The sequence below is a fragment of the Camelus dromedarius genome, chromosome 5, assembly GCF_036321535.1.
Source record: "Camelus dromedarius isolate mCamDro1 chromosome 5, mCamDro1.pat, whole genome shotgun sequence".
Classification (NCBI taxonomy): Eukaryota; Metazoa; Chordata; class Mammalia; order Artiodactyla; family Camelidae; genus Camelus; species Camelus dromedarius.
This window is the reverse complement of record NC_087440.1, coordinates 83,955,223-83,971,762: the sequence shown is the minus strand read 5'-3', so window position 1 is coordinate 83,971,762 and position 16,540 is coordinate 83,955,223. Positions and strand designations below refer to the sequence as shown.

Sequence of the window (16,540 nt, the reverse complement as noted above, 5' to 3'; positions counted from 1 at the left end):
GGAGGGGTGTGGAGTGGGTGGTGCCGCCAGGCTGGGCCTTCACACAGCACGCCTGCCCCTCTCCCCCATGTGAGTGGCAGGGACAGGGTGAGCCCATCCACACTCAGGAAGGGTCACTTCTCCCCTTGAGGGTCCTGCGGGGACCCCCTCAGAGGGTCCTGCCGGGAGCACATCCAGGGCTGGCTCCTGAGCCCTGAGGCCTCCAGGTCACTGCCTGCTCTGTGCGGCCAGGGGCCTGGTGGACGGGGCCCTGGGCTTCCTGCATGTCCACTGTCCTCACGTGACCTTCCAAGGTGTCAAGCCCTTCTTCCCCTCAGACACTGGGTGAACTGGATGGTGAGCAGTGCCCAGAGTGCCCAGGGAAGGCTCGCCCCAGGCTGCCCAGGAACCTGGGTCCCGAGCAGCCCAGGAACCCGGGTGGCATTGTCCACTATTAGCCTCTCTTACCCTCCGGCTCCGTTTGAGCTCCTCAGTGCCTGAACAGCGGGCAGGGCCTTCTCTCCTCCCTTTTCCCAGAGAGGGGACCTCACGGGGCACCTGTGTCCTATACCTGATACTCCTGGACAGTCCTAGCTCCGGGGGAGCCCTCAACCCCATTGTAGGTTCCAAATGGACGCCCAGGTCTTGGCTGGGCCTCAGAGCAAGAAGGAGCAGACCCTACTCTGACCAGCAGCAGCCAGGCCTCACCTGGTGCTTCCCACTGCACGGTCACCCACATGACTTATTTAGTCCTCACTGGGGTCCTCATTGGTAGGTGCTGGTGTCACCCTCATCTTGTGGATGTGGAAACTGAGGCACAGAGAGGCAGCCAGCCCAGGGCCAGACGGTGGACCTAGGCTTGGAGCCGAAGCACCTAGGCCACCACTGCGTACACCCGAAGCCTGCGAGGGGCTACGAGGATGAGGATCTGCCTCTCCTGGGATCAGGCCAAAGCCCTGCAGAGTTCCAAGCAGTTCCCATGAGTCAGGCTCCCCAGTCCCTACATCCCTAGGGCATGCTGCTTCAAGGGCTGGAACATCAAAGTCTTAAGACAAAACGTATGATTCCAATTTCATCTCATCTGGGGCTATGAATGGGTCTAAAGAGACACATGATGATGTCACTGTCGTCTGATTGTTTCCACCCTTTTGAAGCCTGACAGATTTCCCTGACAAATCCAGCCTCTGAGCCTCGAGAGGCCCTCAGGCTACAGGGAGAGAGGAGTCACCTTCTGTAGAGGGAACGCAGAGTGAACTGAAGGTGGGTGTTGGGGCTCACTGGCTCAGGTCCGGTTCCTCAGTGTAACTGGAGGGACCCAGCAGAGGTTCCGACTGACCTGAAGGAGGGGGAGGGGCGTGGAGACCTGGGCAGTGAGGGCCCCCCAGGAGAGGACGCCTCCTGAGGACAGCAGACCACCACCCTGGGGAGGGCGCGTGGTGTGCTGTGACTGGATGCTGGAGCCCTTCCTGGCCAGGCAGGGTGGACGGGACAGTGGGAGCAGCAGAGCTGTAGTGAGGACGGGGAATGCCCTCCACAGGCCCAGGCCTGGCTCCCCATCAGAGACCAGTTCCAACTTCCATCTCATCTCGTCCATGAGCCTGTCATCCGCTCCCTTCCTGGACGCCGCCTCCTGGCCCAGGCCTGCAGTGCTCTCCCACCCCCTCTAGACTCTCCCAAGTCGCTGGGTGGCTGCCATCGTCAGGAGCCAGAAAGCCATTCAGATTCTTTTCAGAGCTGCTGTCAGGCTGAAATTTCGCCCAGAACACACAGAACGCCTTTCCTTGTCTGGAATTTGAGAGCACGTGCCTCCTGCCCCCTAACCTGCCCCCTGACAGCATAACAACAAGAGGAAGGTGACTTTGAACAACCAGGCACCAGCTGAGTCATGAGCACCGGAGTCTGCAGGTTGGTAGGCCAGGCCCTCAGGGCTTTACGCATGCAAGCCACGTGCCCACAGTCATCAGGGCTGTGCCGGACCAACAGTGCCACACGGTGGCCAGTCAGGGAGTGCAGGCCGCCTCTATTCTCTCCCTGAGCTGGTCAATTGTGCTCCCCCGAGCTCTCCCTTCTCCTTTTGTTTCCAGTGCTCACAGCTCACTTTTATTCTATCTCCGATTCATCTCACACGTGTGCACCTGTCAGAGAGTTCTTACAGACGGCTGCCACCTCAGAGCAGCGCTGGGCTAGGGGTAGGGCCAGGTCCTGACCCCAGGGAACATACCACCTGGTTGCTAAGTCAGAACCCAAACGTGGACATTTAGTAGGGTGCCAGAGGTGAGCACGCAAACAAGGTAGTGATGCAGGAGAGAGGTGCTGGCGGAGCACGTGAGGCTGCCAGCAGAAGATGCTGGGGAGGTGCCACGGGGAGGCGTCATCCTTACGAGACAGCTTGTTCTCCCAGGAGCTTGAGTGATGCTGGCTCAGCGGGTTGTTGCCACTGGTGGGAGGAGGGGAGTCCCCCAGGTGTGGTGGGTGGGTGTGAGGAGACAGCTCTGCTTGGAGCCAGAGTTTGGCTGGGGAGGATCTTGGTTCTCTGCTCTGACAGGAGCCGGAAACTGTTAGTCTGCTGGGGCTGCCACGACAGACTGCGTGGCGTAGATCACAGAAGTGCATTTTCTCACAGTTCTGGAGGCTAGAAGCCCAAGATCAAGGAGCTGGCAGGGCTGGCTTTTTCTGAAGCCTCTCTCCTTGGCTTGTAGGCGGCCATCTCCTCCTTGCGTCTTCTCACGGTCTTCCCTTTGTTTGTGTCTGTGTCTGTCTCTTCTTCCTGAGAACATCAGTCAGATTGGATTATGGCCCACCCATAGGACCTCATTTTAACTTAATTACCTCTTTAAAGGCCCTGTCTCCAACACAGTACCACATTCTGGGGTCCTGAGGTGGGGACTTCAGCACATGAATTTGGGGGGTTACACAGCAGCCCATTGCAGGAAGGCAGACAGGGTCAGGTTAAAGGGGCCTAGAAAGGCTTTGAACTTTCAGTCCTGTCGGTCTTGGACAATTACTGGGTTGAGAGCGGCCCCAGTAGACAGGTGGGAGCTTTAGAAAGTTGGCCCGGGGTCCAGCAGCTGTGTTGGGTTAGAGGGTGGACAAGGTGGGCAGGATGCCAGGAATCCGGTGGCTTGTGGGTAGAGCAGCCTCGGTGGGGAGAAGATGCTTATGGGATAAGGCTATCAAGAAGGGGGCTCCTTGGTTAGTAAAGTCCAAGAGCATTTAGTCAGGCAACTGGGAAGAAGCCCCGGCACCTGTTCTGTCACCTCGCAGGAAGGTCATCTGGGGGCCACTCCTCGGGTGGGTGGTGCTGGGCAGGCCGGGGCGCTGCAGCTCCCCACACCCCAGGGCGGAGCTGCCCCTCCCAGAGGGAACTGTATTTAGGAACTATTTCATAATTTTAAAGTAGATTTTCTCATTATGGAAGAGTGGGGGACCCTGCGAAGCTGGTACTGTTGTCCTCATTCTCCAGCAAGGAAGCTGAGGCAGAAGTCAGGTCACTTGTCTGGGGTCACGCAGCCCATAGGAGGTGGGGCTGGGGTTCATGCCCAGGCAGCCTGAGTCCCCGCAGACCCTCTGGGGCTGTGCAAGGCTGTGGTGAGCTCTGAGAAGGCGCCTCCTCCTAGGTGTGCAGAAGGGGAGGCTGTGAGGAGGGAGGAGGCCTGACCCAGGGCTTGGAGCACAAGCAGGAGCTTCCCAGGCCATGAAGGGGCTGGAAGAAAGGGCTTGCAGGGCTGAGGGGCCGGCATGTGCAAGGGCCCAGGGCCTGTGAAGTCAGGGCGCTAGTTTCTCCTCAACTCTCAGCAGATGGAGTGAGGGCCCGGACCCTGCCCTGCTGACCCTGCCTGTGCATGCTCCCAGTGATGCAGGAGTCTCCCCACTGCACCGCCCGAGTGAGGCTCTTTTCTTGCCATACGGCCTGGGCCCCTGGGAATGGGCAGTGGCCAAGGAAAGCAGGACTGAACCCTGCTTTGAGAGCAGCATCTGGGGCCCTGGGCCGAGTATGGGTGAACTTGCCTTTTGATAAGGCTACCTCCCCCGGGCCGGAAGAGCTGGGAGCCCAGGCCGGTGCTTAGTTCATTCACTTGTCTGCTGGGGATGCACCCATGAACATGGTCGACAAGGCCCCGCCTTCATAGAGCCCCTACTCTGCCTGAAAGGTAGAGCCCCAAGCCAGGGCAGCAGCTTACCGACTAAGGACAGAGGGTTTGTATGGATCCAAACCTCCCGCCTTCACTGAGGCCCACTGGGATGTCGCCTCCTCCCTCGGAGCCCTCCCTGGTCTTTCCAGGATGCAGTTAGAATCCCCCTCATGAACCATGTGCTTCCGAGTGCAGGCCTGGGACTGCTGCCCTTCGGGGCTCCCCAGTCTGCCAGCCAGTAATCTGAGTCACACACTCCCTCACCCCTGCCTCCTGCACACGGGGTTGGGGAGCTCCTACAGGCTCTACTTCTCTACCTGTTGGGAGCTGGGTGGTGAAGGGTCCCTGCCATTGCCTAACTCACGGTGGCACCTGGGAGCCCAGAGGCTCCCCCATCATGTGTGTGAGGAGGGTGTGAACAGATGGCAGCTCCAGGCCCTTGCCCAGCAGCACCCCCTTGCTGCTACCAAAAGCCAGCCTCTTTATCGGCATCTCTCATATTCCACAGCGCTTTTCCCTCGTCCTTGATTCTCACTGCAACTCCAGCAGGTAGACAGACATGGTAAATTGTGACCCCCCACTCTACTGATCAGGAGCCCAAGACCTGAAAGCCACGGGCATGCCAGGGCCCAGGAGGGCTGCTGGAACCCGCTTGCTGGTCTCCCGGCCCTGGTCCAGGGCTTTTGCTCACTGTATCATGCCCGCAGCTCCCCTCACCAGCATCAGTGTCTCCGTGCCTGCCTCCCTCTGCTGGGGGGCCTGCTGGCCCCAGAGTGGCCCTGTCTGCAGGGGTGGGGCCATTCACCTTGTCACCCACCATCCTTCCTCATAAAGGTACTGCCCAGATTTCTAAAAATGGGATTCCCTGGGCTGGGAAGGTGTGTGTGGTCAAGACCCTTCATTCCTGGTGCCCAAGCATGGTTCCTTTGGGAAACAACATGACTCTGCATGGCAAGAACCATTGAAATGATGATTCCAGGGCACCCTGGAGCCCCACCTCTGGGAGCTTGGCCCGTGGAGATGATTTAGCACAAACATGAAGTCTTATGCACGAGAGGTGGTCAGCCCTTGCTGTGTGGAGGAAAATTGGCACAAATATAAATGTCTGGCTTTAGGGGAACGTCACCAGTCGGGTGACCAGGAAATGCCAAATCATGGGAAAATACTGGTGCCAACAGCATCCAGTGAAAACAGTTAAAAAGGAAAGTCCAGCCACAACCAGAGCAAAGTAGATAAACAAGATGCTTCTGCAGGGGAAATCCTTCAGTGAAGTGAATGGCCTGGCTGAGAGGGGACGGATGTGACTGCCATCGTGTTTTCAGATGAAACAAACTGGCAGTGTTTTCAGATGGAACAAACCGGGGAAGGGCAGGCCTCAGGGGAGTGGGGGGTGAGAACGTGACTGTGGCACGAGGGCCAGCCTGGAATGTGGGTCAGGTGGCACCAGGCACACTGCCCACAGGCCTTGCATCTGTCCAGATGTGGCCGCAGTGCCCAAGGAGCTGGCCTTGTGCGTACGGCACTGCTGAAGGTCAGTCCCTTCACTCACAAGCACTTGCTGAGCACCTGCTGTATGCCTGCAGTGTTCCAGGTCCTGGGCCTGCAGCAGTGAACAAAGCCCACCAGCCCTGCCCTCGGGGAACCAACGTTCTACAGAGGGAGACAGAGCCCCCACACACAGTAAGGTCCTCACCTGGCATGTTCCAGGTGAGTCCCCCTCTCTGCCCAGGATCACACAGTGGCTCCGGGCCCCGGGGCCCCTTCCCTGGTCTGTCTTCAGCTCCTCTTAGTTCAGCACAGCTCTGGCTCATGGCTGTCATTCTCCGGGGCCCTGCCCTGCCTGGAAGCTGCAAAGGATTCCAGCCCTGTGTGTCCTCAGGGACTGTCCCTGCCCTTGGGTCTTGTTTTCATCAGATATCATCTGGGTGAAGAAGTTAAATCTGTCCTGGAGAAGGGAGCTGAGGCAGAGTCTCACAGCTGTCCCCAGGTCCAGCTCCGCTGGCACAGCAAGAAAGCCAGGGAGGGTGATGCCCAGCACCCGACATCCCCCGAAGCTGGGTATGGACCAGTGGCCACGATTCAGATCCCCCCGCTCTCCTGTGGGTGGCCCAGCGGCCTCATCCAGTGTAGTAATAGAATTAGCAGCTGCTACTATGTGCCTGTTATGTGTCTGGCCTCCCAACAACCCTCTAGGGAGGCAGTGCTCGTTCCCATTTTACAGATGAGAAGAGCAAGGCCCAGCATTGTTCAGCCATTAGCCAAAGGTTACAGCTGATGAATAGGTTACCCCAGGTTCAAAGTTAGGCTTCAAAACTGTACCTTCAAAGTGCTTTCCCTGCCTCTTCCTACCCTTGGTCATCCTCTTGTGTCACCTATTTGTCACTGGTCTTCTGTCCTCTTGTTAGTTCTGTAGCAGCTGCCACCAGTTGCGTGAGAGTGTGGCTACCTGGCAGAATGGACGGGGCAGTGGTGTGACTTGGATGCCTGGGTTCTCGCTCTGACCCTGCTTGTGACTAGTGTGTGGACTTGGACTGTTCTCGTCCCCTCACTGGACCTAGTGGGACTTGCCATCTCCGAGGACCTCTGGCTTCACGTTCTCCCATGAGGGTGGCATAGAGAGAAGAGGGGGTGTTCCAGGTTCCCAGGGGCTGATGTTTCAGGGCTCTTGACAGAGAACAACCCACCTTCTAACTAAAAAAAAGCCTCTTTCCAGCTCCCATCCAGAAATAAAGATGATACATAAATAAGCAATAGTAGCCTTTTTTCGGGGAACCAGAAATAGCCTCCCGGGCTCCAGTGCTGACTGATGGAGTCTTTATTCTATTTGGGGGAGAAGAGCTGCTGGCGCAGCTGTGATTTTCCCATGGTGGAGCTGGAGGAGCCTCTCCTGTGGCCGTCCCTCATAGGGGGCGGGGCTGGCGTGTCTCCTGCCACCAAGGCACTGGCTCCACTGCCTCGGGGCCTGGTTCCTCCCTCGATCCTCCCACTAAGGCGGATGACGTCTGTGTCCATGAGCTGATGTCACTGTCCTCATCTCAGAGGCTGGGTCCCTTTGTGTGTCCAGATGGCAGCGTATCCTCAAGTAGGGCCTTTGCACTGGCTGTTCCGCCTGCCAGGAGCACATCTCCCTCAGGTGCCTGACCTGATCGCTCACCTTCCTGTGTCCTTGCTCAGTGGGGCACATCCCAGTCACGCCCTCCATCTCCACTGGCACCACCTCGCACTTCCCGTGTCTCCTGTCGGCACCGTCTAGCTGTACCGTTTACTTACCCATCTGATTTACTGTATGGTCCCTTTAGCTGGAATGTCAGCTCCACGAGACAGTGTTGTCTGTGCTCCTTTGTTGCTAGATCTCCAGCTCCTGGGATCTGCCTGAGCCTCAACACAGTTTTCCTTTGGTGACTGGTTGTTGAAACCGAAATAGGAGCAGTACTTGTAATTTCTAACTTACTGTGACTTCACAGGCATGGCAGGATGATTTTGGCTATAAGCAGCCAAAAATTGGGTAAAACAATAGAGTCATCGTGGTCTGCTCTCCCCAAGCTCAGAGTTGGGACAGGCCCTGGCTGTGGAGCAGCCCACAGCCCAGTGAGAGACATGGTCCCTCCCAGTCTCTGCCCTGCAGGCACAGGACTGCCTCCCCTCAAGGCCGACCCCTCGGATGGTGAGTGAGCTTGACTATGGACTTTTCCAGCAGTGTGATCCAGCTGGTCTCAGTCCCAGGCCTACCGTGGGGAGGGAGCAGGGACGGCAGCCAGCGGTACCCGATGCTCAGGGTGTGGGTGGCAAGCTCCAAGTTAGCATAAAGGAAGAAGAGTGTGACACTGTGTACGTGGGTCCCTCTTTCTTGTTGCATTTGGTCCTTTGCCACCTAGGCTGGGTCCTGCCACCTCACAGGCCACCACCTCAGACACCAGAGCCTGAGATTTCAGAAAGGTGCGGTGTCTGTCCTAATGCTGGATGTGGCTCGTTCACTGGAAATGTCTTGTCTCTGCATTTCATCGAGACCCCAAACATGTCTCGGGGAGCGCTGTCCTTGTCCTTCTCAGATTCAGCCTGGACCCAGTGGGGGCAGGGGGTGGTGGACAGGGCTCTGCAAGTTTGCTGGAGAATTGAAGGAGACACTGTATGTGAAGCATTGATTTAGCCCAGTGTCCCGCAGGGAACAGGTGCTCGGTGATGTCAGCTGCCGCCGCCAGGGTTTTGTCTTATTTTGTTTTATTATTTGTATAATTCATATATCATAAAACCCACCTTTTTAAACTATAGATACAGTTCAGTGATTTTGAATACATTCACCAAGTTGTACAACCATCATGACTGCCTAATTGCAGAACATTTTCATCATCCTGGAAAGAAATGTTACCTGGATGCAGTCACTCCCCATTCCAGCCACCTCCACCCTAGTTCCTGGCAACCACCGATCTCCTTTATCTCCATGGATTTGCCTGTTCTGGACATTTCAGATAAATGAAGTCATCTGTTATGGCTTTTGTGACCAGCTTCCTTCATTTAGCATAATGTTTTCGAGGTTCATCTATGTTGTATCAGGAATCAGTGCTTCATTCCTTTTCATGACTGAGTATCACTCCGTTGCATGGATGTATCACATTTTGTTTATCCACTCGTCAGTTGATGGACAGTTGGGTTGTTGCCACTTTCTGGCTGTTACGAATAACGCTGCTGCTGTGAGCATTCCTGGACGGGTTTCTGAGTGGACATATGTTTCCATTCTCTTGGTTATATATCTGGAAGGGGACTGCCGGGTCATACTGGAACCATGTTTTAACTATTTGAAGAACGGCCAGACTGTTTCTCAAAGCAGCTGTGCCATTTTACATTTCCACCAGCGGTGTCACTACACTTGTTACTGTCTTTGTCTTTTTGGTTGTAGCCAGCCTAAGAGGTGTGGTTTTAATCTTCATTCTTGATGGCCAGTGATATTGGGCATCCTTTCCGGTGCTTGTTGGCCATTTGTATGTCTTATTTTGGGAACTGTCCATTCAGACCGTTAGCCCATTTTTTAATTGGGTCATTTTTGGGGTCTTTTTATGGTTTAGTTGTTAATAGTTCTTCATATGTATTTGGATACTAGACCCTTAACAGATACATGATTTACAATGTTTCCGCCCATTCTGTGGGATGTCTTTTTACTTTCTGGTAGTGTCCTTTGAAGCAAAAAAGTTTTAAATTTTGATGATGCCCAATGTGTCTATTTTTACTTTGGTTGCTTGTGCTTTTAGTGTCTGAAACCACGTCTAATCCAAGGTCATGAAGTTTTACACCTGTGTTTTCTTTTAAGAGTTTTATAGTTTTAGCTTTTATGTTTAGATCATGATTACTTGGAATCTGTTTTTGTATATGGTGCGAGGTGGGGCTCCAGCCTCATTCTTTTGCCTGTGGATATCTAGCTGTCTGAGTACTGTTTGTTGAAAAGAATATTTTTCCCTTGGTCTCAGTACCCTTGTGAAAAAATTCAGTTGATTATAGAGGTCTGGTTTATCTCTGGACTCTCAGTTCTATTCCATTTATCCGTATATCTGTCCTTTTGCAAGTTTCACACTGTCTTGATTATGGTAGCTTTCTTTTGAAATTGGGAAGTGTAAGTCCTCTAACTTTGTTCTTCTTTTTCAAAATTGTTTTGGCTCTCTGGATCCATTGTGTTTTCATATGAATTTTGTGATCAGCTTGTCAGTTCCTGCAAAAAGAAAGCTGGCATTTTGAAGGGGATTGTATTGAATCTGTAGACCTGTGTGGGGGCGTTTCCAGCTTAATAACATTAAGTGTCCTATCCATGAACATAGCATAGCATGTCTTTGCATTTATTGAGGTCTTCTTTAATGTTTTTTAACACAATGTTGTAGTTTTCAGCTTTTAAATCTTTGCTAAATTTTTCTTTCTTTCTTTTTCTTTCTTTCTTTCTTTCTTTCTTTCTTTCTTTCTTTCTTTCTTTCTTTCTTTCTTTCTCTTTCTTTCGTTCTTTCGTTCTTTCTTTTTTTTTGATGATACTATAAATGGAACTATTTTCTTAGTTTCATGTTTGGGTTGTTCATTGCAAGGGTGTGGAAATACAATTGCTTTTTGTATATTGAACTTGTAACTTACAATCTTGCTGAGCTGGTTTATTAGCTCTAGTAGATTTTGGGGGGGGGTTGTGTTTGTGTGTGTGTGTGTGTGTGTATTCCTTGGAATTTTCTATATGAGATCATGTTATCTTGCACATAGAAGTTGTTTTACTTCTTTCCAATCTGCATGCTTTTTATTTCACTTCCTCCCCTAACGGCCCTGGCTGGGACCTCCAGGGCAGTGTTGCTCAGAAGCAGCAAGAACAGATGGTCTTGTCTTGTTCCCGACCTTAGGGTCCAGGGCAGTGTTGCTCAGAAGCAGCAAGAACAGATGGTCTTGTCTTGTTCCCGACCTTAGGGGAAACGTTCGAGCCTTTCACTGTTAAGTATGATGTTAGCTGTGGGTTTTCATAGGTGCCCTCTATCAGATTGAGGAAATTCCCTCCTGTGCCTAGTTTGTTAAGTGTTTTTATCATAAAAGGGCACTGGATTTTGTCAGGTGCCTTTTCTGCATCTATTGATGAGATCATGTGGTCTTGTCCTTTTTTCTGTAGATATGAAGTGGACACTTTTTCTACTAGGGAGGCCGTGGTCAGCGATGTGGACTTGGGAGCCAGTTGCCCAGGGATGACCCCCAGCTGCACCCCTTACTTACTGTGTGCCTCTGGGCAGGGAGCCTTCTCTGTGCCCCGTTTTCCTTGTCTGTAAGATGGAGGTGACAGCCTCGCCTTGTGGGGTTCTTTGAGAGTAAATGATTGCTTAGCAGACTGTGTGGAGCAGTGTCTGGCACCTAACAAGTGGGGTTTATTGACTGTCAGCTGCTGGCAGTGACGTCACGTGAAAGCTTTGATGGGCTGGGCTGGGAGGGCATGTGCAGCGGGGCATTGAAGGGGGATCTAAAAGCCTGGCAGATTCACCTGCTCTGAAAAATCTGGAAGCTCTGACAGGAGGTGGTCTGTCAGACTCTAGGGGTCTCTGAGTCTTCCCCTGGGAGGACTGGGTCCAGGGCAGGGCCCCTGCTAGGCCAGGTGGGCGCCTGCCACCACATCCTCCAGTTTGTTAGGCCTGGAGCGCCCGCCCCGTTAAAGCTGGGCTGTAGGGGCTGCATGTTAACAGCTTGGAGCCTTTACACAGAGCCCCTCCCCACTCCACAGTCGTGCGAGGGCCTGCCAGCCCCTCCCCAGTGTTTCCACCCCAGCTCTGACTCTGGGCAGAGGATGCAGAAACAGGCCCCTGTTTAGGTAACGGCTTAACAGCTAAGAGCCAGGACCCCTCACCCCACCGTACCTCCCTGTTCTAATTTTCCTGGCTTCTCTTTTCCTGGCCTGCCACGTGAGCCTGGCTCCTTGTCCTGGCTCTGTATTTGACTGTCAGGTGACCTTGGGCAAAGACTGCATCTTGGGCCCTCTGTTTCGGCATCTGTCCACTGGGACTCTGTCAAAGCCCTCGGAGGATGAAATCCGAATGCTCTGTGCAGAGGGCCAGCAGCTCCGTCCACCAGGGCTCGACAAACACTGACTCCCTCCTAGGGTCCCCAGGAAACTCTGCAACCCTCAGAATCCACCAACATTAGAGTTTGGACTTTGCTGGTGGGAAGCAGGGAGGGAGATGAAAACACTTTTTAATATACCCTGTGTAATTCTTGGCACTGGCTTTTATGAGATATGTGAAGCTGGATCTTACCTTGGTTTAATATACTGACCTCACCAGCCAAGTAGCTAGAAGCTGCTGGAGACAAGCTGCTTTATTGTTTACTTTTGGTTTGGTTTCCAAGTTTGGAGGGGTTGCCCCCACCCCACTAAATGCTCAACCTTTCCTGGCCCCTGTGCCCAGAAATACAGGGTGGTCCTACCTCCTGAGGAGCTGGTGCCCTACTGGGGAAGAGGGTAGACCAGAAGGAGTAATAACAAACCAGTAATGCAGTTTAACAATCAGCAGAGAAATTCAGAATGCATTTTGTTTTCCCACAAATAACCTGCTTTGCTCACACTAGGTGCCTGGCACCAGGAGCGTCCTGAAGGACAGAGCAGACAGACCCAGCTCTCAGCTTTTCAGAAAACTAAACACTCCTAGAACCCCTTGGGTGGGCGCACAGAGGAGGCTGGCACCCCTGTGAGACCAGGGATTCGGGAGAGCGGACTTGCTGGCTCAGTGGGGAGGTGGGGGGTGCTGGGCCAGGACTGGAGGGTGATGGGTGTGCTTGAGTGTGGCCGATAGATGTGATAATTGTGTCCAGAGCTGCATTTTGTTTTCCGCCTCTGTTAGGTAGTGAGAGGGCGGGGCCCTGCGTCTCCCCACGAGGAGTCCCTTTGTGACTGCGCACTCGCCCTCAGTGCCCTCCCCATGGGGTTATTTGCAGACTTCAGAGGTGATGTACGCAAAGCCCTCAGCGCAATGATAGACCCTGGGTGAGAGGTGAATGTCTGGTGTCATTCCTGGGATTATCATTAAGCCGACACAGTGTATGGAGGGGAAAGTCTTCATTGACCCAGAAAAGTGTTCAGAGTTGATAGAGTGAAAATTCGGGTTACAGAGCAGCATCCTGTTGGGAAACTGTGTGTGTGTAAATGTCACGTGCGCAAGCGCAGGCTAAGGAGGTGGAGGTAATCCGGGTCGTGTCTGTGACTGTGTCTGGTTTTTACTTTTCTTTGATCTTCAGGGTTTGTTGTTATAATGTATATTGGTTTTGTCACTCCAGAAATGCTATCAGAAAATGTAATTAAAGAATATGCTCTCGTCCTCGGGGCACATGTGTGTTCCCAGGGGACTGCAGAGTGTGGGGCATCGGGTGGCGGGACAGGGACACTGAGGGTGGCCCCCAGGGAGTAGGCGGTGCTGATGTGGCTTCTCCTCTGTCCCCAGATGACAGGATCTGCTCACCGCCCTTCATGGAGCTCACGAGCCTGTGCGGGGACGACACCATGCAGCTCCTGGAGAAGAATGGCCTGGCTTTCCCGTTCAGTGAGTCCCGTACCCTGAGCTCGCTGGGCAGGTGTGGGCCGGGTGGAAGAGGGCCTTGGCTGCCAGGGAGGGCCTGGTCCTGGGTCCCTAGGTGGTGAAGGCAGATGCTCTCCTGCCTGGTCTGGCAGCATTCATCCATCTCACCTGAGCATGGGTGCTGGCCCCTTCCCCGACAGGAGGGGCTGCAGGAGTTTTGAGAGCATCTCCCTGTGTCTGTCAGGTCGGGCTTGGTGGGTGAAAAGCCTTGCTAACTCCTCTGTTTTTCTCTCCCCACCCCTAGTTTGTAAAACCAGAGTGGCTCATGGCACCAACTCTCACGAGGTGAGTAGAAGATTTGGCAACTTGACTGCCCGGTCTCCACCCCTGCCATCTACCTGCCCCCCATGCTTGCAGCACACGGTGTCTCTCTGGGAACCTGCCTGGTCTGGTGCTCTGGGAGGGAGCAGGAAGGCTTCAGGGCAGCCAAAACCATGTCCCTGGAACCCACACTTCCCTCGCTGGCAGCAGCACCTGCCTGCCAGCCTTCCACCTAGCCCTTTTCACCACAAAAACTTCCCCTGCTGGTCAGTGCCTTGGGGTCTTCAGGACAGAAAGATGATTGCAATCATTCACGTGATTAGACTGGCCTGATGCAGAACAGGTCAGCCTGCTGGGAAGGAGCCACTTCTGTTGTTCACATGAGAACTCTGGAATCATACTGGCCTGTGACCAGGTCTGGCTCTGGGCAGTGCCAGCTGTGTGACTTTGGGCAGATGACCCAGCCTCTCTGAGATTCTGTCCCACACTAGTAACTGGGGATATGCTGGTGGTGGCTGTGAAGGATAAGGCCCCACGTGCTGCCGTGGGGCCCAGGAGGTGTTTGATCCACTGCGGTGGAACCTGTTGCCCTGGAACCTGCCGGGTCATTGCAGAAGGGGTGGGGGTCGTGGATCGAGGTGAGCTCCCTCCTCAGGAGTCTTGATTCCATGGAGTCAGCGCCTGCAGGGGAAGCTGTTTCTCCCCTCGGTCCAGCTGTCCAAGTCTGGCTCCAAGATACACACGTGTGCGATGTCTCCTCTTTCCTCCCCACCTGACCCCCGGGCCCTCCCAACCCACTGCGTGCTGTTTCAGGGAGGGGTTCCTCTTCTGCATGGGGGTCAGGAACAGAGCTCCGAGACTGGGATCTGGAGAGTTGCAGATTCCTGAGGGGGACGGCGGGGGCTTGTGTGCGCTACAGGCCACCTGCCTCCCGGGAGGCTGCTAGCATCAGAGGGACGCCCCCTCTGTCGGGGGGGGGGGTACTCACCTACCTCAGAGGTGCCCAGGGGTGTTGAGTGCAGCAAGGATGCAGGACTCCCCTGTGCGTGTGATTAGCTTTACACAGGAAAGCGGGGCTTTCTGGTTGGGGACCCAGCCCACCCAAGTCCTACCTCTGATTCACCCGGTCCCTAGCTCAACCAGAATCAGGACTAGTTTGTTTTTATTTTATGTTCGCAGGATGGATTGGTTTCTTATTTCGGCTTTAAGCCTGTGTAAGCATGCTAGTTTGCTCCACAGTGGAATACTCCCCCCTAAGAATAACAAACAAAAAAACCCCACTGAGCCATAAGCTATAAGGACCCCCAGCAATATCCCATGTTGGTTATTGATGCTGTTTTACAGGTGAGGGAATTGGAGCTTAAACATGACTTACACAGTGAGTGCCGGCGCTGGGACTTGAACTCACGTCTGGTTCTCTTACTTTCGTCAGAGGGCTAAGGAGACATTCCCTGTGGTGCACACGTATGCGCGCACACTCACGCACGCACGTGCTTTTTATTTCCTCATGCGGCCTGGGTCTCTGCTTCTGCCCTACCCAGCTGAGTGCCAGGCACGCTGGAGTGACAGTTGATGTGAGGGGCATCAGCCAGTGTAGGCGGCCAGCTGTGCAGCCCTGTTATCCCCTCCCAGCAGCCCTGGGCATCCGGTGGCTTCTTCTTGGGGCCCTGTGGACTGAGGGATTAGCCATACCCCCGACACTGGCAGCTGGCTCTACTGGGCAGACTGAGCCTCAGCCAAAGTGGAGAGGTTTTCTCCAGTGGCCCTCTTCCCGTCTCTACCTCAGTCCCCTGCCAGACCCTCCTGTAGGATGGAGGCTTGGTCCCCAGAGGAGTCGGGACTGGGAGCAGCACGTTCCCATTTCTCAGGTGCTCATGTAGCTCACTCAGTGTGTAAGACAGCCAGGCTGGGTGCTGCTGGGCTCCATCCCGTTCTGCGCCCTGCCACTCTCCAGCAGCCACGAAGCATCTCAGGGCCTCAGTTTCCTCATCTGAGAAAGGGATGTGATGATAGGACCCACCCATTGGTCACTTTGTGAGGATGACAGCAGGTGCCTCACGTCGTGTTAGAACAAGGCCAGACACGTCATGGGCGCTCGGGAGGCAGCTGTGGGCATTAAGCAGGCTTTGACCCAAGTCCTCCCAGCGCCTGACCCATTGTCTTCTGCTTCCTGCTGCTGCCCTCTCCTCGCCCCTCCAGTCTTCGTGGAGGAAACTCTCGGAGGTCCGAAGGGTTGAGTAGTACACAACCCAGGGGTGTTCCTTTCCTGAATGCAGTGTGAATAGTGGAGTTGTGCAGTGCACAGCCTGCTTGACCCTACATGGCAGACCTGATGGTATAGGATTTCCAAACCACCATGACAGAGTGCCTTGATCCCTAGGTGTTCTTCTCAGGTTCCACTCCACTCACCCTGGCTGGAGACTTCTCGGGGAGCCCTCATGCCGCTGGGCCAGGGATGGGCCTTGGTGGCAGTGTTCTGGGCAGGTGACGTGGCCCTGTGTCGAGGCTGAGGAGGTAGTGGACCCTGACAAAGCCCTTGGCCCCCTGTCTCCCCAGATGGCCATTGTGTTCAACCAGGAGGGCCTGAACGCCATCCAGCCACCCTGCGTGATCCAGAATTTCATCAACCACAACGCCGTCCTGTACAAGGTGTTTGTGGTTGGCGAGTCCTACACTGTGGTCCAGAGGCCCTCGCTGAAGAACTTCTCTGCGGGCACATCAGGTAATTGAGCCTCACGCTGTCTCTGGATGCCTGGAGCTCAGGAGCGTGCCTGGGACACGGCACCAGCCGCCTGTCCTTCAGCTCTGACCTTGGTCACCCTGTGTTATTCAGAGCAGGGAGAGGGGATCTGCAGGCTGGAAGAGCTCAGTAGGTAAGAGGTCTTAGAGAACAAGTGAGAACCCCTGTCCCACCAGGTCGTTGTAGGGGCTCCATCCATCTCAACCACCGTAAATTCCAGGAAGCACCCAGAAGCTTTCTGCACCCAGGCCTCTTCCTGGGGCTCCACATGACATGAAGCTCACAGGGAACATGCTGGAATTGATGACTGACCCTTCGGGGAAGCCAGGGAGGCAGGGGCCCCTCGTATGTTGAGTGCCAGAGCC

The 16,540-nt window shown here is 54.4% G+C and overlaps 1 protein-coding gene across 2 annotated transcripts in view; it reads left to right on the top strand.

The window, feature by feature from the left end:
• ITPK1 (inositol-tetrakisphosphate 1-kinase) overlaps positions 1 to 16,540 on the top strand; it is a 146,841-nt gene that overhangs the window by 114,232 nt on the left and 16,069 nt on the right. For both annotated transcript variants that reach the window (XM_064486214.1, XM_064486213.1), the window contains 3 exons: positions 13,040 to 13,138; positions 13,419 to 13,459; positions 15,992 to 16,157. In XM_064486214.1, coding sequence (XP_064342284.1) covers positions 13,040 to 13,138; positions 13,419 to 13,459; positions 15,992 to 16,157 — 306 coding nt within the window. The remainder of the gene's footprint in view (positions 1 to 13,039; positions 13,139 to 13,418; positions 13,460 to 15,991; positions 16,158 to 16,540) is intronic.